This window comes from Citrus clementina, unplaced genomic scaffold (assembly GCF_000493195.1).
Source record: "Citrus clementina cultivar Clemenules unplaced genomic scaffold, Citrus_clementina_v1.0 scaffold_4, whole genome shotgun sequence".
NCBI classification, from domain to species: domain Eukaryota; kingdom Viridiplantae; phylum Streptophyta; class Magnoliopsida; order Sapindales; family Rutaceae; genus Citrus; species Citrus x clementina.
The window spans coordinates 11,813,869-11,840,035 of record NW_006262274.1 but is presented as its reverse complement, the minus strand read 5'-3'; the positions used below and the strand labels follow the sequence as shown (position 1 = coordinate 11,840,035).

Below are 26,167 nucleotides of genomic sequence, written 5' to 3'. Positions count from 1 at the left end.
ATTGCTTCCATAAATTAATTAATCTTTAATGCTTCCGAAATTGAGTTTTTTTATGCCCTTTTCATCCATAATTTCAAATTAATTCCCTATTTAATAAAAAAATTTAATTAATTAAAAATAAAAAATAAAAAAACTAGCAATTATATAATAAAAGATAAAATATGTATATATATTATGCTCATCAACATATTTATAGGGTTTTTCATGTCTCTTATTTAATAAACTAATTTTTACTTATAAATACTTATGTTTATTTTAAAATATAAAATTTTAGTTTAACGGGGTAATATAAAGCTATGTGTTCGCCCCTGCACGAGGGACCATAAAATGATGTGGAAACTCAAGCCATCAGGTCATGTTCGCTGCAAACATGCATGAAACATACTAGATATTAATAGCATCATAACTTTTTTATTTTTATAGTTAATGCTTAGATTACACCATTCCATTATGCATGGCCATCTTATTGAGCATTCTTACCTTTCTGTCTCAGGAACTTTATGAGTTTATATTGGAAAATAAAAACTGGTAAAGAAAAAATGAGTTTCGAGGACTTCTCTTTTCTATGTTGCAGAGAAATTATGTGATTTAAAAGTCTAAGATGATAGGTAAAGATGAAAAATAAATAAATAAATAAAATAAAATAAAAATAAATAATAGCTGTCATATATAGACTAGTGCCTGTTTGGTATGGCTTATTTAAGAGCTATAAGTGCTTATTTAATCGTATAAGCACTTTTTTAAAATTTTTATGGTGTTTGGTTATTTTTTTAGTAGAGTTTTTTTAGCTTAAATAAGCTAATTTACCTCTACTAGCAAAAGCCCAAAATTTGAGCTTTTGGGAGTAGAGGTTATAGAGCTTTTCTAAAAATAGATAATATAAAAAATATCACACAGTTTAATGGTTCAAAAGTGCTTTTTTTATTGACAACCAAACACCCAATGACTTTTTGTCCAAAAGCTCTATTGGTATAAATTCTACTGCTATAAGCTCTACTGTTATAAGCTCTATTTAATAAGCTGTACCAAACGGAGCCTAAGACTTGATCATACAAAAGCTAGTTAGGAAAGAGAGGAAAAAATTGAAGAGAAAATAGAAAGGATTCACTTGTAGGGAAAATTGAACTTGAAACATTGACGATGATACTATATTAAAGAAACCACTTAATTCAAAAGCTTAGATTGATATTAAACCCCAACAATAATATTAAAGATAAGTTTTAACACTATGCATGCATAACCAATAAATTTGAGATAAGATTAGGTTTGTGTCTCAATCAGTATATAATTTGTTGCGGTGATCATCATATATAGATGCTTGAGTCTCTACTAACCTTTGAAATAATCTTGACAACTAAGTTTTTGTGCATCAACGTTTCTACACAACATAATAAAACGGTCACAAGTTAAATTTGAATGCTATAAGTGAGGAAAGGAAAGAGTTGTAACACACTTGGGTCAAATGTTTCTTTATACATATACGCACACTAGATATTTCCTCTCCGTTCACACTAGCCAATAAATTTTCAAGTAGCTACAGAAAAAAACTACCTTCTTTTATTCCTTATTTAGTCATACATCATTACTGTCCCTTCGTTTCCATAGTCTGTCTTTGTGCGTCTTCTTGATCTTGGTCCTGATACCATAATTTTAGTCTTCATGTGTTGCTTAATTTGGTGATTCTGAAATTTAAGTGTTGTTATTTATTATTAATTGCATGTTCTAGCTAGCAGAAAGGGTTGTTTGAAACTATTAACAAGGGGATCAAAAGTGGATCGAAAACATGGAAGAGGCCCCTTTCATCCGATGAATCGAAGGAGAAAGAGGAGAAGATCATTTGTCATTTCCAGTGTTCTCAGCCAGATCCCAACAAGACATGTCTGCTATGGTTTCAGCCCTTTCTCAAGTTATTGGGAATACCCAAAATAGCCCAACTAGTCTTCAACTCTCTCAAAACCCTAATTTCACCACTTCTTCTCCCAACACATCTGAACGAGACCTATCTCAACGCGTCGAGGATCAAGGTATGTGCATATGACAAAATTTATTTGGATATATAGAAACAAGTAGGACTTAAAGATGAGGTGGTTTTGTATTGAGTATTGGACCGATCAATGGTTAGGATTTATTTTTATTTTTATAATTATTTCCTTTTTCTTCCTTAACAACCATTGATCTCAGCCAAAAACCATATCAGCATTGAATCCTTGTCTATGTAGTGCAATTTTTACCATTTTTCGTAATGTTTAAATAACATTTTATAGCGGCATTTTCATAATCTTTCACTACTTAACTATGTGGGTTAAATTAAACAGATATTGATATTACTATGATTGTTGTATGATAGCAAGCTTACGTTTCAAAATCATATTTCTTGTACTTGCATTTATTTATTTTTCTCCTATTGAGTGGTTTCTTTAATAAACACACTAAGGATATTCTATATATATATATACTGTGAAGGGAAAGTGAGGAGAAGGCACTACAGAGGAGTGAGGCAAAGGCCATGGGGCAAAAGGGCAGCAGAGATTCGTGATCCAAAGAAGGCAGCACGGGTATGGCTAGGAACTTTTGACACAGCTGAAGCAGCGGAGATTCATGATCCAGAGAAGGCAGCACGGGTATGCTAGGAACTTTTGACGGAGCTGAAGCAGCAGCACTTGCTTACGATGGAGCAGCTCTTAGGTTCAAAGGAAGCAAAGCCACACTGAACTTCCCAGAAAGAGTTCCAGCTAATCTCACGACTCACTGTTATCAAGATCATTATTATCATACTGGTTTTGCTTGCTGATACTGAAAAAGATTCAGATACATTACCTCTTGAGTTAGTGGCAGAGGACGAGGAGTAGGATGAGGACTAGAAACTTGCTGTGAAGTTGTGGCGGCCGCAGCATGATAATAATGATCTTGATAACGGTGAGTCGTGAGATTAGATTGAACTCTTTCTGGGAAGTTCAGCTTGGCTTTGCTTCCTTTGAACCTAAGAGCTGCTCCATCATAAGCCAGTGCTGCTGCTTCAGCTGTGTCAAAAGTTCCTAGCCATACCCGAGGAAATATCTAGTGTGCGTATGTGTATAAAGAAGCATTTGACCCAAGTGTGTTACAACTCTTTCCTTTTCTCACTTACAGCATTCAAATTTAACTTGTAACCGTTTTATTATGTTGTATATAAACTTTGATGCACAAAAACTTAGTTATCAAGATTATTTCAAAGGTTAGTAGACACTCAAGCATCTATATATATGATGATGATCACCGCAACAAATTATATACTAATTGAGACTACATAAACCTAATCTTATCTCAAATTTATTGGTTATGCATGCATGTTGTTAAAACTTATCTTTAATACTATTGTTGGGGCTTAATATCAACCTAAGCTTTTGAGTTAAGTGGTTTCTCTAATATAGTATCATCGTCAATGTTTCAAGTTCAATTTTCCTTACAAGTGAATCCTTTCTATTTTTTCTTCTATTTTTTCCTCTCTTTCCTAACTAACTTTTGTCTGATCAACTCTTAGTCTATCTATCACAGCTATTATTTATTTTTATTTTTATTTTATTTTATTTATTTATTTTTCATCTTTACCTATCATCTTAGATTTTTAAATCACATAATTTCTCTATAGAAAAGAGAAGTTCTCGAAACTTGATTTCTCTTTACCAGTTTTTATTTTCCAATATAAACTCGCAAAGTTCCTGAGACAGAAAGCTAAGAATGCTCAATAAGATGGCCAGGCATAATGTAAAGGTGTAATCTAACCATTAACTATAAAAATCAAAAAGTTATGATGCTATTGATATATGCATGTTTGCAGCGAACATGACCTGACTGCTTGAGTTTCCACGACTTTATGGTCCCTCGTCGGTCGGAATCAAAATTGACCAATCCGGATCGGGATGTCCCGATTGCCGACAGGAAGTTTCACTTGAGTTTTGACGTTAACAGAGTTTAATCTCAAGATTATTATATAGCATCAACAAACTTGAACTTAATTAGAAAGACTTTAACCTATCTAAGATAGTTTTTGTAAATTTCTTGAAAGATATCCCACGTGCTTTGTTCTTTTCATCAGATATAAATGAAGACGTCAAGTACTAAAATTAGTCATCACATTTATGTTAAATATTTTAGGTCGCTAGTACCAATAAAATTAATGGAAACTAAATGCTGATTTCTAGTTTTTTAATACCAAAAAAAAACAATTAGTGGCCCAGAATATATCATTAATTATTTTTTACTCTCTATCCTCGTATTTTCTCTACTAATATTAATAAACCTAATTTGATCTCAAAAGCAAATGTACTAAGCTGATCAGTATCTTAATTCTAAAGCTTAAGCTGCGTTCTTAATTAAATTGAACTAGTTTTGAAACCACGGTGAACTTTTACTAATTACAATACATTATAAGATGGATTAATTGTGATTATTTCTTAATAGCGCGATTGTTTTCTTTTCCTTCTTGGGTTCTAGTTTTCTAAGGCTTTCATTATATGGAACAAAGGATAAAGTTTTTTTAACACTCCACTAAAATATTTATTTAAAAATTTAATTAAAAACACTATACTTTTAATAGAAATACGAATTCTAAAAGTAGTTTTGCAAAACAACCAAAACTTTCTTAGTAGGAGTCATATAGAGATTCCTTCGCATATTTCAAAACTTTAATTATTACACAAAACTAGGATACTTATTTGTGATTAAAACAAAGCTGGGCCCATCATAAAATCCCAAGATCTGTTATGTTCATATACACTTCGTCTTGGTTAGGACTTGGCGCCAGCTTACTCTATTCATTGTTACCTACAATATAAGGACTTTATGAGTTAATGCCTAGTAAGATAACACTTGGATGCATGTATAACTTATTATGCATATATATGAAGTTTTTTTTTTTTTAAAAGAAACTTAGAAAATACAAAACAACTTCATAAGGGCCCTAGATATGTTGCACTATAAGGCTGGCACTTTTACTCTTTAAACAATATGCCCTTGGGTCTCATTAGTTGATTTTTTGGGCTTTACGTATCGTCGTCGCCAAAATGTTTCTTTTTACTTAGCTTTGAGGGCCAAAATGTTTCTTTTTACTTAGCTTTGAGGGCTTGCCCTCCTTAGAAACTTTGCCACCTGGTAGTGCAACCACCTATTTTTCATAAATTCATTTTCTGAAATATCTTCTTCATAATGTAATACATGATATGCATGTATCCAATGCAACTTATGTCATAACATTTGAAGTTCCTAGATGCATAACAGAATCAACACACAACACTATTTAAGAACAAGATTCTTTAATACAGGCGGCATAGTCAACCATAGCATAATTAAGTATAAGTATAACAGATTAGGCGGTAGAGCCGACCATAACAGAACTAAGTATCATAGATTAGGCGACAAAGCCGACCATAATATAATTAAGTATCATAGATTAGGCGGCAGAGCCGACCATAACGTAACTGAGTATCATAGATTAAGCGGTAGAGCCGACCATAATGTAATTAAGTATCATAGATTAAGCGGCATAGCCAACCATATAATAATTTAGATTATAACTAATCACATCATAATGGCCATCACAACATAAAGGAATGGTTAAAACTGAAGTTAAGTATGAAAAAGAATTTTGTCCCTCCATTGCAATTGAAGTGTTACTTACCTCTTGAACTTGACTTTTCTAGATCTTTCTAAATTGAGGATTTCTCTACTCTTGATGTTATGACTTAAAATAGAAGAAAATGTAATTTCTAGATTGCATTGAAAATGAAAGGAAGTAGGAGGTATTTATAGGATTTCTTAAGGCTAATGGATAGTTAGGATTTTTTCACCATAACTCTTGATCAATGGCTGAGATTATCCTTCATAAATACCTTATTAAATTCTAGAATTCTTATCTTTCTTTACAAACTTCTTTTATATCATCATTTATGCCATTGCTTATGTCATCATTTCTTATGTCATTACTTATATCATCATTCCTTAGAATTAAATATGAAAATAATTAAGGGGACTTATTAATTAAAAATAAATTTTACTATATTTAAGTGAGAAAATGTGTATATCACAGTTTTGATCCTCAAATGAATTTAATCAATCGCAGTCCCGCTGCTGCCTTACTCAGGGAGGAAGCTGTGAGCCTGTGACAAATTAAAATTAATTATCACGGTTTATTTTTTCCTCAATAATAAATTGACATAGTGCTTACGTAGTTTAGTTGCTTAAAATTATTGTAATAAAAATTGATGTTCATAATACTTTTATTTTTATTTTGCTGCTACAGATAACCCCGCTTCTATTTTCATTATTTTATTTGCTAAACTCTAAACTAGAACTGCCATATTTTTTTGTCCCTGTATTATTTACTCACTATACATAAATGAGACATGTACAAGTATAGAAAGTGCGTAAGAAATAATAATTTAACTAAAGTCGTGGGGAGCTAAGATAAATAGGCTAGAGGATTTGTGCCTTTTTCACTATGGTGGTAATATTTCTACCCTATAACCTTCTTGACTACTAGAAAATAATCACAAAAAATTTATATTATTTTAAAAATTTAAATAAAGAATAATTTTGGTGATTAATTAATTAAATCTATCATAATTTATTTTTTATGACTTAAATTTTTTTTATTTAATTACTTTTAAGACTGCTTTAGCCCAAACTTAAATTGATTATTCTAACCTTATATGGTAAAAGTACCAAAAATTTATAATTTTTTATTTTATACAAAATTCATTTTTGCTGAAAGATGTGCCAATTCTACTTATGAGTATGATTATGAATTTTTAATTAAACTAATTAACACAATGTCTTTATGGTACAATAATTATTTAAATTATCGGGCTGTTAAATTTATGTAACTTATATGTAAGGTATTGAAAATTATCAGATTTCATTTTAAAAAATTAGATAATTGATGAAAAAATTAAATAGATAAGCTATTGATGCAAGAACACATATTTATTATGAAAATTGGATCATTATATGTCATAAGGATAAAATAGTAAAGTAAAACTTATGTTAAAGCAACTATAATAGTCAAAGATGGTTAAAGAAATTTAAATGAAAACAAAATTATAAAAAGGACTTAATTGATTAATTGTAAAAATATTTTTATCAATTTATATTTATTAAAATTTACATGAACTTGCTCTAAGTACTTTTCAAAAGTGGCGAGCTTATACGAATAGCAAAATGTAAATATCCCACCCTTCTTATTAATTCATATGTCAAGAAACCTATGCGACTTATATTGTTGGCAATTCAATGGTCTTAGCATGTTATCGCTCATGTGCCTTAAGAAGATCTAAATTCTAGTAAACGCATGATTAATGGAGATCAATCTTGTGTAGATATATGCTTGATCGTGACACATGGAGATCCATGTTGTGCTTCCAGTTCCATATGCTCGACACGTGGGAATCCATCTCCCGCATAACAACTTAATTTTTTTTCAAATCTTATTTAATTTATTTATAATCATTAAAAAGCTAACCAGCAACCATATTAGGCACCACCAGCAATAGTAAGTTGCTGATATCCATCGTCCGTACCTACCGGCGCCGTCTACCCGCGCCATCTACCGCCAATGAAAAGAAGTCAATATAACATAATTCTTACTAAAAAAAACTAGGTCATTCCTACTCAAAAGCTAAGATTTGAAGGTTATTGCTATTCTTAGCTTATTTATTATTCTTAATTAATGTGATTTTTTTTTAATCAGTCTTGTGATGTGGAGGAGGTCGATCTCCTACTTGTATAGGAGTACTAATTAATTCTTATACTATAAAAATCCTAACTCATATTAAAAAATTAACTCATAATTGAATTGAGAATTGCCTTAAGTTAATAGTCCTACTCAAAAACTATTCTTAATTTTCAGCTGTGGAATAATTTTTCTTAACACTAACCACAGCAAACATAAATCCAATGAAGTGAATATTAGTAATACCATTACGATGCGTTTGGCACAATGTATTATATTATATTGTATTGCATTAACACTTTATTATAATAATGTTGTACAACGTTTGATGCTACACTGTGCTATATTAATTGTTTTTGTGATTAACTTAAATTATATATTTAGAAAATAATATTTATTAGTACCTAGAGAAATACTCAATATAGAAGTCTTAAATTTTAGAAATTTAACATTATTTTTTAGCATAAATGTTAAAAAATATCATAATTTTTCATAAAGATCAAAGCTTATAGCCTTATATTCTTGACAATATAAGATTTATTTTTCAATATTTTATAAACATATAACCTATGAAATAAAGATTGAAGTAAATAATTTAATCAAATAATCTCTAAATAATATCATAATGTAATAATATTTCATATTATTATTTTATTGGTATTAATTTTAAATTAATATTATTTAAATTTATTCATATATAAATATTTATTATTAGTTATATTAAATTATTAAATAATAATCAATTTTTATATATTAATTACTAGATTATAATTTTATATTTATTTTTATATATTATTTGAGTACTTATTGTTAGTTATATTAACTTATTAAATATTAATCAATTTTATATATTCATTATTATATAATTAAATAATAAATTATTTAGTTATATTTTTAATATAATAAAAATTAAAATATGAATAATAAATTATTAATTTATTAATTTATATTAATAATTATGATATAAAATAAAATAAAATAAAAATTAATATTATATAATATCATATTAAATTAAAAAATTATATTTATCTATTATTATTATAAAAAAAAAAAGCAAATGCAAAATATTAATTTGCATACCTTACAAATTCTTTCCAAACATGATATTAGTATTAAACTAATGCGAACAATGTTTTAATATCCCATAATTAATAATCTCATATCCCAAACACACTCTTAGAATACTATTCGCAAAACTCCACATAAAGGTAGATATATTGCCCTACAGACAATATATAACAAATACTAGCTAATGAACTATCAGGTGTCAACTTCAATATATTATCTACATCCTCATAATTCATAAGCACACGCTGCACGCCACCACATACCAACTTGCTTCCCTTAAAAGGAATCAACTATCTAGATAATGGACTATCAACTTTATGAAGTTTTATTTGATAGATTAAAAAAATCTGACATTTTTAACTTTTTTTATGTGGTCCTCTGCTTGCTCCAGCTATAATGGTTTCCATGTCATGGCTGATGTGGCTAAACTGTACTCTTCATGGCAGTCAAAGTTGGCACAATCTATGCGCCTCTTCTTCAGATATCAGAATCGACTGTCAACAAAATTTCTAGTCAGCTTAGCCAAAAATTATGAAGATGCTTCTGTTGATATACAAAAACAAATTGATATACAATGTTTTATATTAATCGGCTCAGCTGTGTGCAGTGATTGGGTTCTCAAATAAAGAATGGCTTCATATATATATATATATCTATCTATCTTGTTAATAAAAACTATAGGATTAAGATATCATCACCCACTTAAACACAACGCTTTATCGCTCGAACTTACATGACCGCGGATGCAAAGCCACGTATAGCTGAGCAACAACCGAGGAGGCTTCTAATATATTTAATTTCAATTAGTTTAATAATTCTATAAATAAAAGCTTTCAATCTCTACAAAGCTATCCATGGCCATGGGCTCCTCATGTCATTAATTCATACTGTTGCTTTCACGCACATCGTTGATAAATATATATATACATAGAACACAACTAGCAAACTTTTGTTGAAATGTGGGTGCTTTCCTTTCACTTTCCAGGATTCTGCAGCCTGTGTCCGTGTGGTCACATTCATTTCACGAACTAGTGGGAACTGAACGCGATGATCAATAAGATGCCTAATCTACAGTCTGCTAATGCTAGAGAACCTAACTGTCCCCCCAATATTCTTATTCTAATCTCAAGCAAGACTCATCGTTGAATTCCGCATTCAAAGTACTCAACCTGCATATTCAACAGTGACAAGGTCAGGTGCCAATGAATCAAGAATATTTTCAATCTCTATTTGTTGTGATACTTAATTAATGTTAATGCTAATTAATGTTGGGTCAAGTTTTAAAATTTACTGCACAATCTATGTCTATAATACAGGCTAATAACTACAAAAAATTTGTATCTCAACTAATATGTTAGCAATTATTGTCTCGTAGACTGACAAGTTATACACACAAATACATATACATACATACATAAATATGTACATATGGAGATTGTTAGTTTTTTCTTATTAAAATTAATAAATATCACTTAATTTATTTTTTAATATATCCGTATTTTCAATACACTTTTATTCATATTTATTAAAAATTGAATAAATCACATAAATTGAAATTAAAATAAAAAATTTAAGTACTAAAAATAAGAAATATAAGTTTCAATATGAATAAAAAAATTAATAGTAATATTTTTTTCTTGTACTTTCTATTATTTTTTAAATTTTTCTAAAATAGTATATTTAATATTTTCAAAATCAAATATCAAGTAAATGACTCATTTATCCCTATTTTCTTTTAAATCTTTGGAGCAAAGTGGTTATTAAATATTATGAAGGTAATAGAAGGATAAACATTATAGATTGATTTCAGTAAGTTAGAAACTGACAATATATACACATATCTGTCACATCACTAATTCAATTCAAATTTTATATCCTAAAATTTTGTTGTTTGGCATTACGCTGCTCACATCTGCAAATATGCTTTTGACATGAACAAATATCAATAAAAAAAATAGAAATATTGTTTGAAACAACCATAAATTCATTAATATGCATATAGACTTTTTGTGGATAAAATTATGAGACTTGGGAGTTTGAATTTGATTTTTACGGATAATATTCTTTCACACTAGAATTAATATTTACCTATATGAACTTCTGCTAGCAAAACGGTGAAAATGTTTACAGCGGAAGGAAAATTGTAATAAATTAATCAAAGTTTGAATTGTCAAACTGGAGGAATTGTTCACATTTCCAAAATGAGTAATTCTATTTAGCTAGGCCTATTGGAAAATATTGTAATCCTGATAGAATTCCACTAGTAGTTTAAAATAAAAATAATATCTAGAAAGAATGTCAAATTTGGCAAAAAGTTCACCAAACTTGGGGGCTGCAAATTCATTATAAATACTACAGACCTCGTTCACTTCATGCATATTCAATCATACCAAATTCAATTCCTCTAAGCTTTCCACTGAATTAGTTATCGTCTCCTTTTTCCCCTAAAAGTTAATGGCTCTTTCTCTCAAATCCTTAATGCTCCTTTTAGCAACTCTATGTATTATGCAAGCTCTGGCAGCCGAGGCTGAAACATGTCCCGACTGTTTCATTCGATCTCGAGCAGCTCACTACCCAAATTCCGATGAACAAGGAACTGATTGTAAGTTAATTAAATAATGATAAAATAATTAATAAGATTATTTTGTTGTTAATTACGCAATTAATTCTCACGAGGTGCATGCAGCTGGTGCTTGTGGGTTTGGTTCGTTTGGAGCAACAATCAACGGTGGAGATGTATCGGCCGCATCTGGTCTCTATCGTAATGGTCTTGGCTGTGGCGCTTGCTACCAGGTACATATATCCAACCAAAATGCCTGAGAGACAAAGTGCTAATTGAGCACCGACGGAAACAGGGTAAAGCCAATGCTGGTTTAGCTTGTTTTCAATTAAATGAGTAAACCGGCACCGGTTTTAACCTTGCTTTTGTCAATTCTTTTCTGTCTAAATATTATTTTTCAAATGCAACCAAACAAAATTTTCAAACAGTCATTGTTTCTTTTTTTCAGTTTTCCGTCTTGTATGCTTAGCTGGGGCAAATGCTCTTTTAATCCTTACCGTTTGAGTTAAATGCGTAACTATTTTATGTAATTTCAAACTTACCAGCATATTGGATATATGTGATTATTATTTTTAATCATATTGTCATAATTTCTGTTTATAATATATTTGTGTTTCAATGATCACAACAGGTTAGGTGTTTGAACAGCTACTATTGCTCAGACAGAGGAGCAACGGTAGTGATTACGGATTCAGGCTGGGGTCCCAATACCGACTTTATTTTGAGCAGGCGAGCCTTCGGCCGAATGGCTCAAACCACCGACGCGGCAGCAGCTCTGTTAGCACATGGTGTTGTGGATGTTGAATATAGACGGTATGTAAGGCTAGTCCATGTGAGAAATGATGCTCAGGTCCGGTTGTCTAAATATAAGCTACTATAATTTTACAGAGTAGTACAATTTTAATTACAGTTCAAATCTGAATTTTATAACATCCGACGTCCGTACTTATATTATAGATGAGCTGTATAACTAATTAATGGGAAACTTATTAAATTTCTATGTGCATGCGTGCAACAGTGTTTCGTGCAGCTACCCGTACAAAAATATCACAATAAAGATCGATGAGAAAAGCGACTATCCTCATTATTTGGGATTTGTCATATGGTATCAACAAGGCAAAAAGGATATCACTGCTGTGCAGCTCTGTGAGGTAATTAATTGAAAACAAAATGTCCTTCAATTAATTAATTAATGCTTTATTATTGACGAAATTACTAATTAATTGCTTATAAATTTGGATTTGTTGCGTAAATATTTGCAGACTAAGAACTTTGCGTGCAAGCTTCTGGATAGGAGTCATGGAGCGGTATGGACAACCACGTCGCCGCCGAGCGGTCCGTTGTCTTTGAGGATGTTTTTTAGCGATGAAGATGGAGACGATGAGTCGTGGGTTGTTCCTGTTAATAACATACCACAAGACTGGAAAGCCGGAGAAACATATGACACCGGAGTTCAAGTCAACTGATCTCATTAAATATATATATATATAGTGAGTTTCCAATCAGAAATTACTGACCATGTTAAAATCAAAGATAAATAAAAAAAAAACAAAGATTTTCAATACCAAAATATATTATATTAAAATTTATGTTAATTTTAATATAGTCAAAGATCCTGATTGAAACATATATATAGAGCTAATATTGACAGAATTAATATTTGTTTGTTCCAAATAAATTTCCTTTTATACTGTTATGTAATGTTTCTTTTTTTATGCATGTTGTGTTTATTTGTTGATTAAAACATTAATTTCAATAGAGTGATCGGCATGTGATATGAAAAACAGAAAATTCATGTAATCATTGTATTTGTTGGCTAATAATAATATTTCAAATTTCAATATTATACATACTTTTAAGGGGTAAGGCCGACTTCGTCCCAAGGCTACAATAAAATTTCCTTGCCTTGTCTTGTCTTAAAAAAAAAAAATGCTGTCATATTGGACTATTGAGGAGGTAACTGCTAACCATGATCAAAGTAAATATCAGAAACCCCTTGCACCTTTATACAATGGTCTCCACTCTTTCGACAATCTGTGTTGCACTTGGTCAGAACACAGAAGTGCATCATCAAACTACAACTAAAAAGGTTGAATGTTGGTAACTTGAAGACAAAAGTTCAATCAGAATGGACTGGCACTACAGGATTGATCATTACAATTTGATACATATATTGCTATGTATGAACAAGGTATCCAATACAAACTAGTTTGAGTTTCTCCTTACAATGAAGACATCCCAGCAGGCAATGAAAGAGAGATACCACTAAATTTAGGATAAGCATTAGGATAATTGTATAATAAACAACACGAAACATGTAAAGCACAATGAATGTATCAGTACATGGTACGTACATCAAAAATAAATAAATTTGGAGTGCGGAATCAACACACCTCTGACATTGATCTCGAACTCTTGGGTTAAAGCACAATTCTTCAGCTGTGCCATGGAGTTCTTCGCCACTGCCTTATGTTTGTATCCTTCAAATATTTACTCTCTTCCCTTTAGCATCATCGACTTAAACCAGCTACAAAGTTCCCTTCCCCAGAATGCATAGCAGAAATGTACATTTGCACAATTGAGAGACAAGCTTTTGTGAACAATTTCTATGTCATTGTATACTTATCTGACTCGCAACATCTCTGCGACACATTTTCATCTGCGCACCTATCTCACCCAACATTGAGTAAACAATGCATTTCCGATGCGGTGGGCAATTCTCCACAATAGATTCAGATGCAAATTCACCTGGGTGAACCAAGCTGGAGCCAACAGCTTTCTCTAGTTCCTTTTCCTTCATTATCCTTCTCAGATTTTCAACTTCATCCCATTTCCCTTCTGAGGCATAAATGTTAGATAACAACACATATGGCCCAGGATCTCTTGGTTCCAATTCCATTAGATGCTGTGCCACAATCTTCCCAAGCTCTGAATTTGAGTGTGTACTGCAAGCAGAAAGTAAAGCTCCCCATAAGGCTGGCCCTGCTTCCATTGGCAACTTACTAACCAGCTCTTCTGAATCTCTCATCAAACCAGCACGGCCAAGAAGATCAACCATGCAACCGTAGTGCTCCACCTTTGGCTCTATCTTGTAAATTCGTTGCATAAGATCAAAGTACCACCAACCCTCCAATACCATACCTGCATGTGTACATGCCGATAAAACACAAATGAAAGTGGCATCATTGGGCGTTGGACCTCTCTTTTCCATCTCCATGAACATTTCTAAGGCTTTCTCTCCTTGCCCATGCATACCATATCCCATTATCATAGAGTTCCACGACACAACATTTTTCTCAGTCATATTATCAAAAACATTTCTTGCCAAATCCATCACCCCACATTTTGCATACATTGTCAAGAGAGAAGTTGATAGTAACACATCAGGTTTAATCCTACACTTCTGTATATATGAATGAATCCATTGACCTATATCAATTGCCCCCATATTTGCGCACGCAGTCAAGACACTCATAAGAGAAGCCTCATTTGGCCTGGCGTCCCCTCTTATCATCCTATCAAACAATCTCAAACACTCGCAATAATCCTTACACCGCACATAAAGAGCCAATAATATATTCCAAGAAACCACATTCCTCATAGACATCCTATCAAAACAATTACGAGCTGATGTAACATTTCCTATTTTGGCATAACCGTCAATCATACAATTCCAAGAAACAACATCCCTAAATGGCATCAAATCAAACAAGCCATTGGCTGCTTCCATGTCGCCAACATCCACATACCCTGAAATCATAGAATTCCAAGTAAAAATATCTCTCTCAGGCATGAAATCAAATAGTTCACGCGCAAAGCCAACTTCCCTATTCTTCACGTACCCATCAATCATCGAATTCCAAGTCACCAAGTCCCACACAGGCCCATCATCAAACACTGTCCTCGCATCCAAAACTTCCCCACAAACCGAATACATATGAATAAAAGAGTTCCTTACAAACAGATCCAACTCAAACCCACATTTCACAATCCGGGCGTGAACCTTTTTACCTTCTCTCAAAGACCTAATCCCAGCACAAACCTTCCCTAACAACGGAAACGTATAATGATTATGCTCAACAAATTTGGCCATCATTTTCTCATAATAAAAGCTCAAAGCACCAAAAGGGTCATTCAACATCAAAAAACTCTTCATTATAGTATTACACATGAAAGCATCAGGTTCTTGAATACCATCAAAGAACAAAACAGATAGAGACACGGAGCTTAAAGAAGTGCAAAGCTTCTTTAAGACTCGGCTCGCGGCAAAAGAGTCTTGAGAGAGGCCTGAGACTAGGAGCTGGGTGTGGATTTGATGGAATTCTTTGACTGTTGAGCATGATTCAAGTTTTTGTAAAATGGGGTGGCTTAGATCAACAATTGGCAGTCGTTGATTGTCAGTGTCCGTGAATTTAGGTTTTGGTTCATTTGCCCAGAGTTTTGGTGGAGTTTTAGGAAGGTTTTTCTGGGATTTAATGAATTTGTCTAGTGAGAGAGATGCTTCTGTTGTTTTGGTGAATTTGAGCCTAACGCTCATCGCTGTGCTCTGGCAATGAAATTTGGCGGGAATTAGTGGGAGCTTTGCTAGCAGTAAATAATGCTACGGGTTGCTCAGTGAAATAAAAAAAAAAAAATTCATACTTACACTAACATGTATAATTGAATACACTGAACGAATAATTCTCTCTTCTTTTTCCTTTTTTTTTTCTTTTTAATAGTTATTTTCGTTCATGCTCAGACAAAACGTATCGTACAGGAATTCTTATATTTAGTTCCAAAAAAAAAAAAAAGGCATCGCAATGGGGGTAGAAAAGGGGAGGAGATCAACATTTCTGTATTTATTGATGACGCTCTAAATAATTTTAGTAATGGATGTGCGTTTCTGAATAATAATAAGAGAATTTTTAAAAATATCTGATTTTGAATTACCGATGGTTTCATTTTTAGGACGATGTAATTATATTACACTAAAAAGTATAAAGTTATCTTATTTTATTTAATCTTTTATTTGTATTATTTTTATAAATTTTTTTTTTTTTTTTTTTTTTTTTTGCATCCATATGATTACAATTCAAATACATTCATTAAAAATTTTAGAAAAAGATAATAAAAACTAGAAACAAACATCCGAAATGGGAAAGAATTGATGGGATTATTCTTCTAAACCTGTTGTTTATTCTTATTGCGTTATCACCGTCCCTTTCTCTGAGGAGGACTCGTGGGGATTTCTAAAGACGCAATGTGTTGGCATCTTCCAGAAACTTGTCTCTAATTTTTTTGAGTTTCGTTGCAGCGTCTTTCATATATAACCTCTGGTCCGGTAACTCCGCGCAACAATCTAATGCTAAATGGAAGATGCTTAACAAACAATCCATTCTGGCAGAAAAAAAATTCTCTTCTCGTAGTAAGTTTGCATCAGCAATTTTTGGCAATCCATGAGGTAATGACTCCTTCACCCAATTCTTTAAATTCATTTCTCCGGTGAACATTTCGTCTGTAGGCTTTTTTCTCGTGAAAGTTTCCAGCAATAAAATGCCATAACTATAAACATCACATTTGGATGACACAATTCCCTCTGATCCGAATTCTGCACTTTTCATTTTCAAATTAGCAGAAAGATATCTATCACAAAATAAATGATGAAAAAAAAAACTAATAATATTTGAATAATAATCGATGAATCTATGCCTATGCTTGAAAAATGAGAAAAAAATTATAAATTAGACGCCGAACATATTACCTGGTGCCATGTAACCAATTGTAGCGATTGTCATGGTCTGTATCACAGAATCATCTCCTTCACCTAAGAGTTTGGAGATGCCAAAGTCACTCACATGTGCAACCATATTTTCATCCAAGAGAATGTTGCTAGGCTTCAAATCACAATGAACCACTGGTGTTGAATGACCGTGATGGAGATATTCAAGAGCCAGTGCCACATCTATCATTATATTCAACCTGTCGGGGATGTCTTGAAAATAGTTGTGAGAATACAACCATTTATCAAGACTACCATTAGGCATGAACTCAAGCACCAAGGCTTTGAAATTTGTATTACAACAGCTGCTAAGGATTTTTATGAGATTTCGATGACGAACATTTCGCAGGACTTCACATTCAGAATTAAAACTCCTAAAAGCTTGCTCTAGTTGCAGATTAAAAATCTTTATTGCAACAGTAGTCCCATCAGAAAGTATCCCTTTGTATACTGACCCGAAGCCACCAGAACCAAGCAAGTTGCATTCATTAAATCCATCAGTTGCCCGTTCAAGATCTAGGTAGGATGTTCTTCTCCATGTTGCAAGAGAAAACAATTCTTCATCATCTGGACTTTTTGTACTCCTGTTTCGACGTCTTAGGAAGAAGATAAAGACAAGTGCTATTAGTACAACGCATATTATCGGAGGAAAAATATATTTCAGCACAAGTAGAGCAACTTTCTTGAATCCTTTGTTCTTATCTTCCTTGCAAGGTGGGACTTGGAGTCTTTGTGGACCACATAGTGCATAATTCCAATGAAATGATTGAGCTGAGAAGTTTCTAAAAGGCCCCTCAGTAGGAATTTCCCCTTCAAGCCTATTGTGAGATACATTGAATTGTTTGAGATGTGACAGTGCTACTAATGACTTAGGAATTCCTTCGGAAAGATTGTTACTAGAGAGATCCAAGGATTCCAAGCTTATCAAACTGCCAAATGATTCGGGGATAGGACCTTGAAATTGATTACCAGCCAAGGATAGATTCGTCAGATCTTTGAGACCAGCAATGGTTTTTGGAATATCACCTGATAACTGATTTCTTGATAAATCTAAATCTATCAAGACCTTCATATTTTGTATGTCCGAAGTGAGAGAACCAGTTAAATAATTTGATGACAAGTTTACATATAAGATGTACTCAAGAGCCCATAAGGCTGATGGAATACTAGAAGTGAGCTTGTTGGAGTTCAAGCGGAGTTCCCTCAGAGATGTCAAACTTGCCAAGCACGTGGGTATAGACCCATTGAGCTTATTACCCTGCAATGATAATGAATTCAACCGCTTTAACTGGCAAAGATCATAGGGAATGGATCCTTGCAAATGGTTGTCAGCCAGACCTATACCTTGCAGCTGTTGCATTCTTCCCATCGTTGTTGGAATAGTTCCCTTCAAGTCATTGCTATAGAGGCTTAAAAGTATCAAGCCCTGTAAATTTCCAATTTCTTGAGGAATATTACCCTCGAGCTGGCACTCGAATGCATAAAAATATTGAAGAGAAGAAGAGAAATTTCCAATTAATGGTGGGAGAGTGCCACGTAGTGGATTAGAACCAAAGTTCAACGCTGTTAGATTTCTGCAACTAGTCAAAGAAGAGAGAAAACTCCACGTTTCACTAGATGATTCGGTTGTCAAGTTATTAGACTTCAGGTGGAGCCTGCGGAGGTGTCTCAAGTTACCAAATGTATTTGGAATATGGCCGTAAAATGAGTTAAAGCTCAATTCTAGTGTTTGGAGTTTGGAAGCATTGGTGATGGAGTCGGGAATTGTTCCAATAAGTTTATTTTGTGCTAGAATTAACACCCTCAAGTTTGGAAGTGATTGGCCAAGTGTTGATGCTAGATGGCCTATGAGTTGATTGCCAAATAGATTAATGAGTGTTATGGTTGATATATTGAAGATCGTTGGTGGAATGGAACCACTTCGGTTATTGGGACCAAGAACTAGATACTGTAGGATATGTAGATTGCCAATCTCCTTAGGAATTTCACCTGCTAAGAATGCCAACATTAATTTAAGAGTTAATTGGGTTTTTCGGTAAATGTGATATTTTAATAAATAAAATTAACTAATTTTAATTTATAGATTTCTGATGATCGAGATTCAAGACTGGTTGAGGACCACCAATCGAGCTTGGATCTCTGATACCCTAGATTATATAATGTTATTTTTTATTCTTTAGCTAAGTTACTTATGTATTTTTCAAACATTGGTTTATGGTCAATAGATATTCTAAATTTTTATTTTAAATTTTATTCTAAATTATATGTCATTAATTAACTGGTTGGTAATTCTTTATAAGATTAAAGTAAATTAATTCTTACCAATTAATTAATGGTATCGTCTCATATGACTACTTATCATATTAGTAGTTTTAACGTAAACTACTTCAAGAACTAGATTCGGGTGAAATTTACTTGTAGTCTAGTTAAAATTTTCAATATACAGAAACTCAAATCTCAAATTCTATATGTACATGCATTGTCTAAGGGTAAAAGCACATTTAATCTCTTTATTATAGGGTTAGTGCCCATTTAATTTCTATATTTTTAATAATACCTCAAAACATCCATGTCGTTGAATTATTGACATCATTACTATTATTTTTTGTTTCTTTTGACTTATTTTTATAATATTACATTCTTAAAATATTTTTGTCATTAATAAAAATAAAAAATCAAATTACAATTTAACCTCAAAAAACAAAATTAAAAAAAAAGAACATTTATTGTTTTTTGTGGAAGCTCATGTATAACCAAAAAAATTAGTATTGTAAAAAATTAAATTACCAATTTTTTTGAAATTATTTTTAAAAAATTAATATATTAACTCATCAGCAGAGTGTTCTACAAAAATTAATATATATTCTTTTTGTTTCCATTTTAGTTTTTAGGGTTAAATTGGTAATTTGATTTTTCTCTTTTTATTAATGTCAAAAAAATTATTGTAAGACAAAAATATTATAAAAGCAAACAAAAAAAAATAAAAACTAACGGTAAGGGTGTTAATAATTTAACGACAAGAATATTTTAAAGTACTTTTAAGAACACAGAGACTAGACGGACATTAATCTCAATATATAAAAGTTAAATGAGCTTTTACCCCATTATCTTACATAGAATCCCTTATGCTGTTAAAGTAATGAATAAAGTAAAACACACATTCGAACACTATGTATTTTATCATGTACTATCAAAGTGTATCCTTTCCTTATTTTTTACACACATATAATAATGATATTTGTACAAAAGTTTACACATAAAATTGTATAAAAGCATTAAAGACAAATATATATATATATATATATATATGAGAAATAATTATTGCACCACCTCTATTTTGGCTTATGTTAATCCTACCACCATAAAATTCTAACATATTCTCTTTACGACCTTTCTTTTTAAATTTTTATCAATTAACCACTTTTGCACTAACACCGTTAAACAATTAAAATGACATGACAATTTTACCCCCAAATAAATTAAAATATTATTTTATTTTATAAAATTTTTGAAAAATGAAAAAAATTATAATTATAAAATACCCCTAAATTTAATAAAAATAAATCCCAAAATATAATTTTTATTAAAAATAAAAATTATAATTATAAAAATAATTATAAAATTATGGGATTTAATAAAAATCTCCAAAATTATTAATATTTTGGGATTTATTTTTTAATAAATAAATTCAGTTATATTTTATTAAAATTTTGTAAAAATATAATTTTTTGATAAAAATAATTATTAAACTTTTGCAAAATCTAAATTTAATAAAAATCAGCTGAGCACCTCTATTTGAGATTTTTTTTTATTAAATTGATGGGTATTTTAACAATTATAATTTTTTTTATTTTTCAAAGCTTTAATAAGATAAAATGGTCTTTTAATTTATTTATGAATAAAATTATCATTTTGTTTAAATTATTTAACGGATTGATACAAATTTAAAAAGAAAGAATATGCAGAGAACATGTAAGAATTTGTAGTGGTTGGAACTTGGATGAACATAAGGCAAAACACAGATGGTGCAGCGATAATTTCCCTATACACACACATGTAATAATGATATTTGTACAAAAATTTACACTAAAATTCAAAAGAATATATGTCTTTAATATTCATTATGTTTAACTTTTAGTCACGTACATAAAATTGATATAGTAAATAAATTCCGGGTCATGGATGCAAGCAATTGCAAATTAATATGCTTCAAAGAGATGAGATGGAAGTGGAAGCAAACATACCTTGAAGGTTGTTATAACCAAAATTGAGATTCATCAGCCTACTCAAATTTCCTATCCTCGATGGAATGCTTCCATCAATCATATTGTACATTATGTCCAGATTCTGCAGCCTTGATAAGTTGAAGAGAGAGTCGGGGATAAGACGTATGAAACTGTTATTTTGAAGAAATAAGTATCTGAGTTTGGATAATGCACCAACCCATGATGGAATACTTCCAATCAATTCATTATTAGTAAGACTAATGACTCTGAGTCGGCGTAATTGCCCCAGTTCATTGGGCAAATGGCCATGAAAATTGTTGTGACTAATATTAAGATATACTAGAAATGAGAGATTTCCCAAATGTGGTGGAATGGTACCTCCGAGACCCATATCTGAAAGATAAAAAGCTATGACTCTACGATGACGAGCACCACAAGTTATACCAACCCAATTGCATACTGGATAAGATATGGACCAATTATTTGCTAGGACACCACGAGGATCAGAGACATGGAGTTTGAATGCAAGAAGGGCAGATTGATCCGTTGTTATGTTTTTAACACCCGTAGCAAACAAGCACTTTAACAACAACATAAACAGAGGAACAAAGTAAAATAACAAGCGCATATTTGGTCTTTTTACTTTATATAATGGCTAGTTGCAACAAACTAAGTACTATAAATGAGATTGATATATGATTTTTTTTTTTTGAATGAAAATAATCATTTCATAAATCAAACAACACTGTTTAATACATTCAATATCTCGTCTGGAATATGATCCAGCCAGACAGCTGAAGTATTTGCTCCTACAGCAAGCTTTGCCAAGGAATGGGCACAAGTGTTACAGGTTCTTGGAATATGTCTGAACTTGACCTCTTTAAAGTCTCGTCGTTGCTCTTGGATGTCTGAGATAACCCAGCTTATACCTGTTCTACTGCCCTTGGTGTTGTTAAGTAAGTCCACAACTTCTTTGCAATCTGTCTCCATGATCAAAGCGGATAGAGAGAGTTCTCTTGCTATCTGCAAACCCCACTCCATCGCTTCAGCTTCTGCAAAGCTCACTCCCTCCCTTAGTGGAACTTGCTTTGTGCCTGCCGCCACTATCTTACCACTTGGGTCTTTTATAACAGCTCCCAATCCTGCTACTTGGTCCCTGTTATTTATTGCTGCATCCACATTAACCTTGAGAAAATTTCCAGGTGGGGGCTCCCACTTTTTCTGCACAATCCTTTTGACATTATGAATGTGAGATGCATCTGGTTTTCGGGCTCTATGGTAGGCTTCTAGAAGTGATTCAGCTTTTGCTGCTGAGGCTCTTGGGTCTGACTTTTTTCCTTCGAAAATCCTTTTGTTTCTTGCAAACCATATTGCCCAACAGAAAGCTATTGTTTGCTCAGCCTTTGTTTTTCCCCAAGTGCTCCACACCTCATAGATGAATTCTAGAATATCCTGATTCTGGGCATTTGATATTTGGACTGAAGAAGTGGCATGATACCAGATTTTCCTAGCTGCTTTGCAATCCAAGAGTGCATGTCTGACTGTCTCCACCTCCCTGTTGCACCCCTGGCATATTGGATCTTTCAAGCATTTCCTTTTCCAAAGATTTTCAGCCGTTGGCAATAAATTCCTAGCTGCCCTCCACATAAAAATTTTCATTTTTTCTGGTAACTCCATGGACCATACAGCTTTCCATCTTTTAGAGTTTGATCCAGAGTTGCTAGGCTCATCAGGAGCTTTGAGTTTAAGGGCTATCTGATATCCGCTTTTTACTGAGTATTCTCCATGCTTGTCATAATGCCACATCATCTCATCCACCTTTTGGCTTCTTGGAAGAGGAATTTTGAGAATAGCCTCAGTATCTTCTTGCATAAAGTGTTGGTTCAGCTTTGCCACATTCCAGTTGTTTTCATCATCCATCAGCTCACCTACAGTTGTATCAATTGGCAAGGTTGGGGGGGAGATCGGTTTAAATGTGTCCGGTCTTGGTATCCAATTGTCTTTATACACCAAAATGTTACTGCCATTTCCAATACGCCACCTCGCTCCTTTTTGAATCACTTGCCGACCCCATAAGATGCTCCTCCATATAAAGGATGGGTTGGAGCCAGGCTTTGCGTCTAAGAATGAGCAGCTTTTAAAGTATCTTGCCCGAAGAACTTTGGAAACCAGGGAGTTTGGGAATTGAATCAGCCGCCACCCTTGCTTTGCCACCATAGCTTGGTTAAAGCTTATGAAGTCTCGAAATCCCAATCCGCCCCTACTTTTTGCACAACTCAGTTTGTCCCACCGAGCCCAATGGATGCCCCGCTTGTCTTTTTTTGAGCCCCACCAGAATTTTGCGATTTCACTCTGAATTTCCTCGCATAAGCCTTTAGGGAGCTTGAAGACACTCATGGCGTATGCAGGGACGGCTTGAGCAACAGCTTTTATAAGGATTTCTTTGCCTCCACTTGAAAACATTTTGTGCTGCCAATTATTAATCTTGCTTAAGACCCTTAGCTTGACTTCTCTAAAAAAGCTTGTCTTCTTCCTTCCTATCATTGATGGGAGCCCTAAATATTTTTCATATTTGGAAACCACATTGAGGTTGAAGATGTTTCTTATTGCTGCTTTCTGCTCCTCAGGAATCTTGCCTCCAAAAAACATTGATGATTTCTCAAAATTAAAGATTTGTCCCGACGCCTTTGCATATCTATCAAAAATTCCCTTCAGGTGCTTGCATTCAGCCACTGATGCAGTTGAGAAAACCAAGCTGTCATCCGCGAAAAGTAAATGGGATATTGTGACATCCTCCGCAAATCTTAGGCCGCTGATGCGTTTTTTCGTTTCTGCCTGTAACAACAAACTTGAGAAGACTTCTGTACAGATGATGAACAAATATGGGGAGAGGGGACAACCTTGCCTTAAGCCCCTCTCTGGATGAAAGAAACCTTTTGGGGTTCCATTGATGATTACTGAAAAAGAAACTGAAGTAATGCAGCCCATAATCAGTTCCAGCCACTTCCTTGAGAAACCAAGCTTCTTCATTGTTTGTTTCAGAAAAGTCCATTCAACCCTATCATACGCTTTGCTGATGTCCAACTTTAAAGCCACCAGCCCCTTCTTTTTTCCTTGACTATGTCTTATTTTATGGAGGCATTCATAACCAATAATCACATTATCAGAGATGAGTCTATTGGGTATAAATGCACTCTGAGTGGGAGAAATAATTTGCGAAAGGATTGGTTTTAGCCTATTTGCAATAGTCTTAGCTACTATCCTGTATATCACATTGCAAAGGCTAATTGGTCTAAACTCAGTAACCTTTTTTGGCTTGGCTGTTTTGGGGATTAAAGCAATAAAGGTGTGGTTAAGGGCAGATAAGTTACCTCCCTCGTTGAGGATGTGCATGCATGTTCCTATCACGCTACTCCGAACTGTCTGCCAATGCTTCTGGAAAAAAGCCGCGGGTAAGCCGTCGGGGCCTGGAGCTTTAGTTGGGCTCATCTGATGCAAGGCTTCCACAATTTCTTCTTCAGTAAATGGCTCCTCCAGCTGGTGGTTCATATTTGTGGTCACCTTTGGACTAATTCCATCTAAGGCATCCTGAATTTGGCTTTGATTTGGGCTGGATGTTGTGAATAGGTTCTGGAAATACTCACAAAATTCTTTCTCTACCTCCCGTTGGTCTTCCGTCCATTGCCCGTGAGAGTTTTCGATGCCCCATATCTTATTTTTTCTCCTCCTAGCTGATGCCTTTGAGTGAAAATACTTGGTGTTTCTGTCACCTTCCTTTAACCATTCTGCTCTCGATCTTTGCCTCCAATAAATCTCCTCATCCATCAACATGCCATTAATTTGATTTTCAATCCTTCTGATTTGATCTCCATTCATTCTCTGAGCACTGCCATGCTTTGCATGAATGAGTTGGTTAATTAGCTGATCCTGCTTCTTTTTCCTATCCGCAAATTCAGACTTACTCCAAATTTTAAGATTGGCTAAAGAATTTTTTGCAGCTTGCTGGAAATGCTTCACCGGATTTTCCCGAGCCCCTCTCCCCATGGAAGCCCATTCATTTCTCACAATGTTCTTACAAGCTTCATATGAGCTCCACATATCCTCGTAGTGCTCTCTGTGGATTGATTTTTTGCCATGACTCCGATCTTTTGATCTCTCTCTAACTTCCATTAAGATTGGGCAGTGGTCGGAGACCCAATTTACCAAATTCGTAGCTGCCATATCATGAAAATTTTCACTCCAGTCATTGCTGCACAGGAACCTATCTAAGCGCTCCTCAATGAAGTGCTGGCCATACCTCCTGTTTGACCACGTAAAAGGGTGCCCCCTATACCCCACATCAACCAGATTACAAGCCTGAACAGCCTCCCTGAACTGTACTACCATATCTATATTTTTTTCATTCCCCCCTGATTTTTCTTGCAAATTCAATATTTCGTTGAAATCACCGAAACAACACCAAGGGTAAGAGAATATACCTGCTAACCTCTTCAGCAAAGTCCAAGTGTTGTGTTTTTGGTTTGTTTCTGGGTGGCCATACACTCCGGTGCACCTCCATACCTTGCCATTTCCAGTTTTCACGAGTGCGTCTATATGGTGTAAGCTGTAGGATTTTATCTCAACCTCAACATTCGATGTCCAAAATAAAGCTAGCCCTCCCCCTAATCCATTTCTGTCCACAGCAAAATGATTTTCGAAATTAAAGTGTCTACATTCTAAGCTAACCTGCTTGGCCATCATTTTTGTTTCACAGCAAAAGAAAATGTCTGGCCTATGCAGGTGGAGAATTTTCTTGATGGCTAATCTCGTTCGAGGCTTCCCCATACCTCGAACGTTCCAACTTAGGAGCT

General features: G+C 33.3%; 4 protein-coding genes across 4 annotated transcripts; 2 read left to right on the top strand and 2 right to left on the bottom strand.

The window, feature by feature from the left end:
• The first annotated feature begins 330 nt into the window (after window positions 1-330).
• On the top strand, window positions 331-2,791 carry LOC18044113 (ethylene-responsive transcription factor ERF114). Its single transcript, XM_006436754.2, is given in 5 exon segments — window positions 331-357; window positions 1,734-1,826; window positions 1,829-2,024; window positions 2,464-2,578; window positions 2,644-2,791. Coding segments are annotated over 5 exon segments (579 nt in total).
• Window positions 2,792-11,167: 8,376 nt separating this feature from the next.
• LOC18044112 (expansin-like B1) lies at window positions 11,168-12,885 on the top strand. The gene is made up of 5 exons (XM_006436753.2): window positions 11,168-11,375; window positions 11,460-11,566; window positions 11,965-12,146; window positions 12,352-12,484; window positions 12,596-12,885. Exons 1-5 carry the CDS (start codon window positions 11,228-11,230, stop codon window positions 12,797-12,799), a joined length of 774 nt encoding a protein of 257 aa, XP_006436816.1. The 5' UTR covers window positions 11,168-11,227; the 3' UTR covers window positions 12,800-12,885.
• Window positions 12,886-13,295: 410 nt separating this feature from the next.
• LOC18044111 (putative pentatricopeptide repeat-containing protein At5g37570) lies at window positions 13,296-16,034 on the bottom strand. Its single transcript, XM_006436752.2, has one exon. It carries the CDS (start codon window positions 15,868-15,870, stop codon window positions 13,945-13,947), a length of 1,926 nt encoding a protein of 641 aa, XP_006436815.1. The 5' UTR covers window positions 15,871-16,034; the 3' UTR covers window positions 13,296-13,944.
• A 431-nt stretch (window positions 16,035-16,465) lies between these two features.
• Window positions 16,466-18,521, bottom strand: LOC18044110 (receptor kinase-like protein Xa21). Its single transcript, XM_006436751.2, has 2 exons — window positions 17,074-18,521; window positions 16,466-16,920 (listed from the first exon to the last, which is right to left on the bottom strand). The coding sequence occupies exons 1-2, from the start codon at window positions 18,458-18,460 to the stop codon at window positions 16,562-16,564; spliced, it is 1,746 nt and encodes a 581-aa protein (XP_006436814.2). The 5' UTR covers window positions 18,461-18,521; the 3' UTR covers window positions 16,466-16,561.
• Between the last annotated feature and the right edge of the window lie 7,646 nt (window positions 18,522-26,167).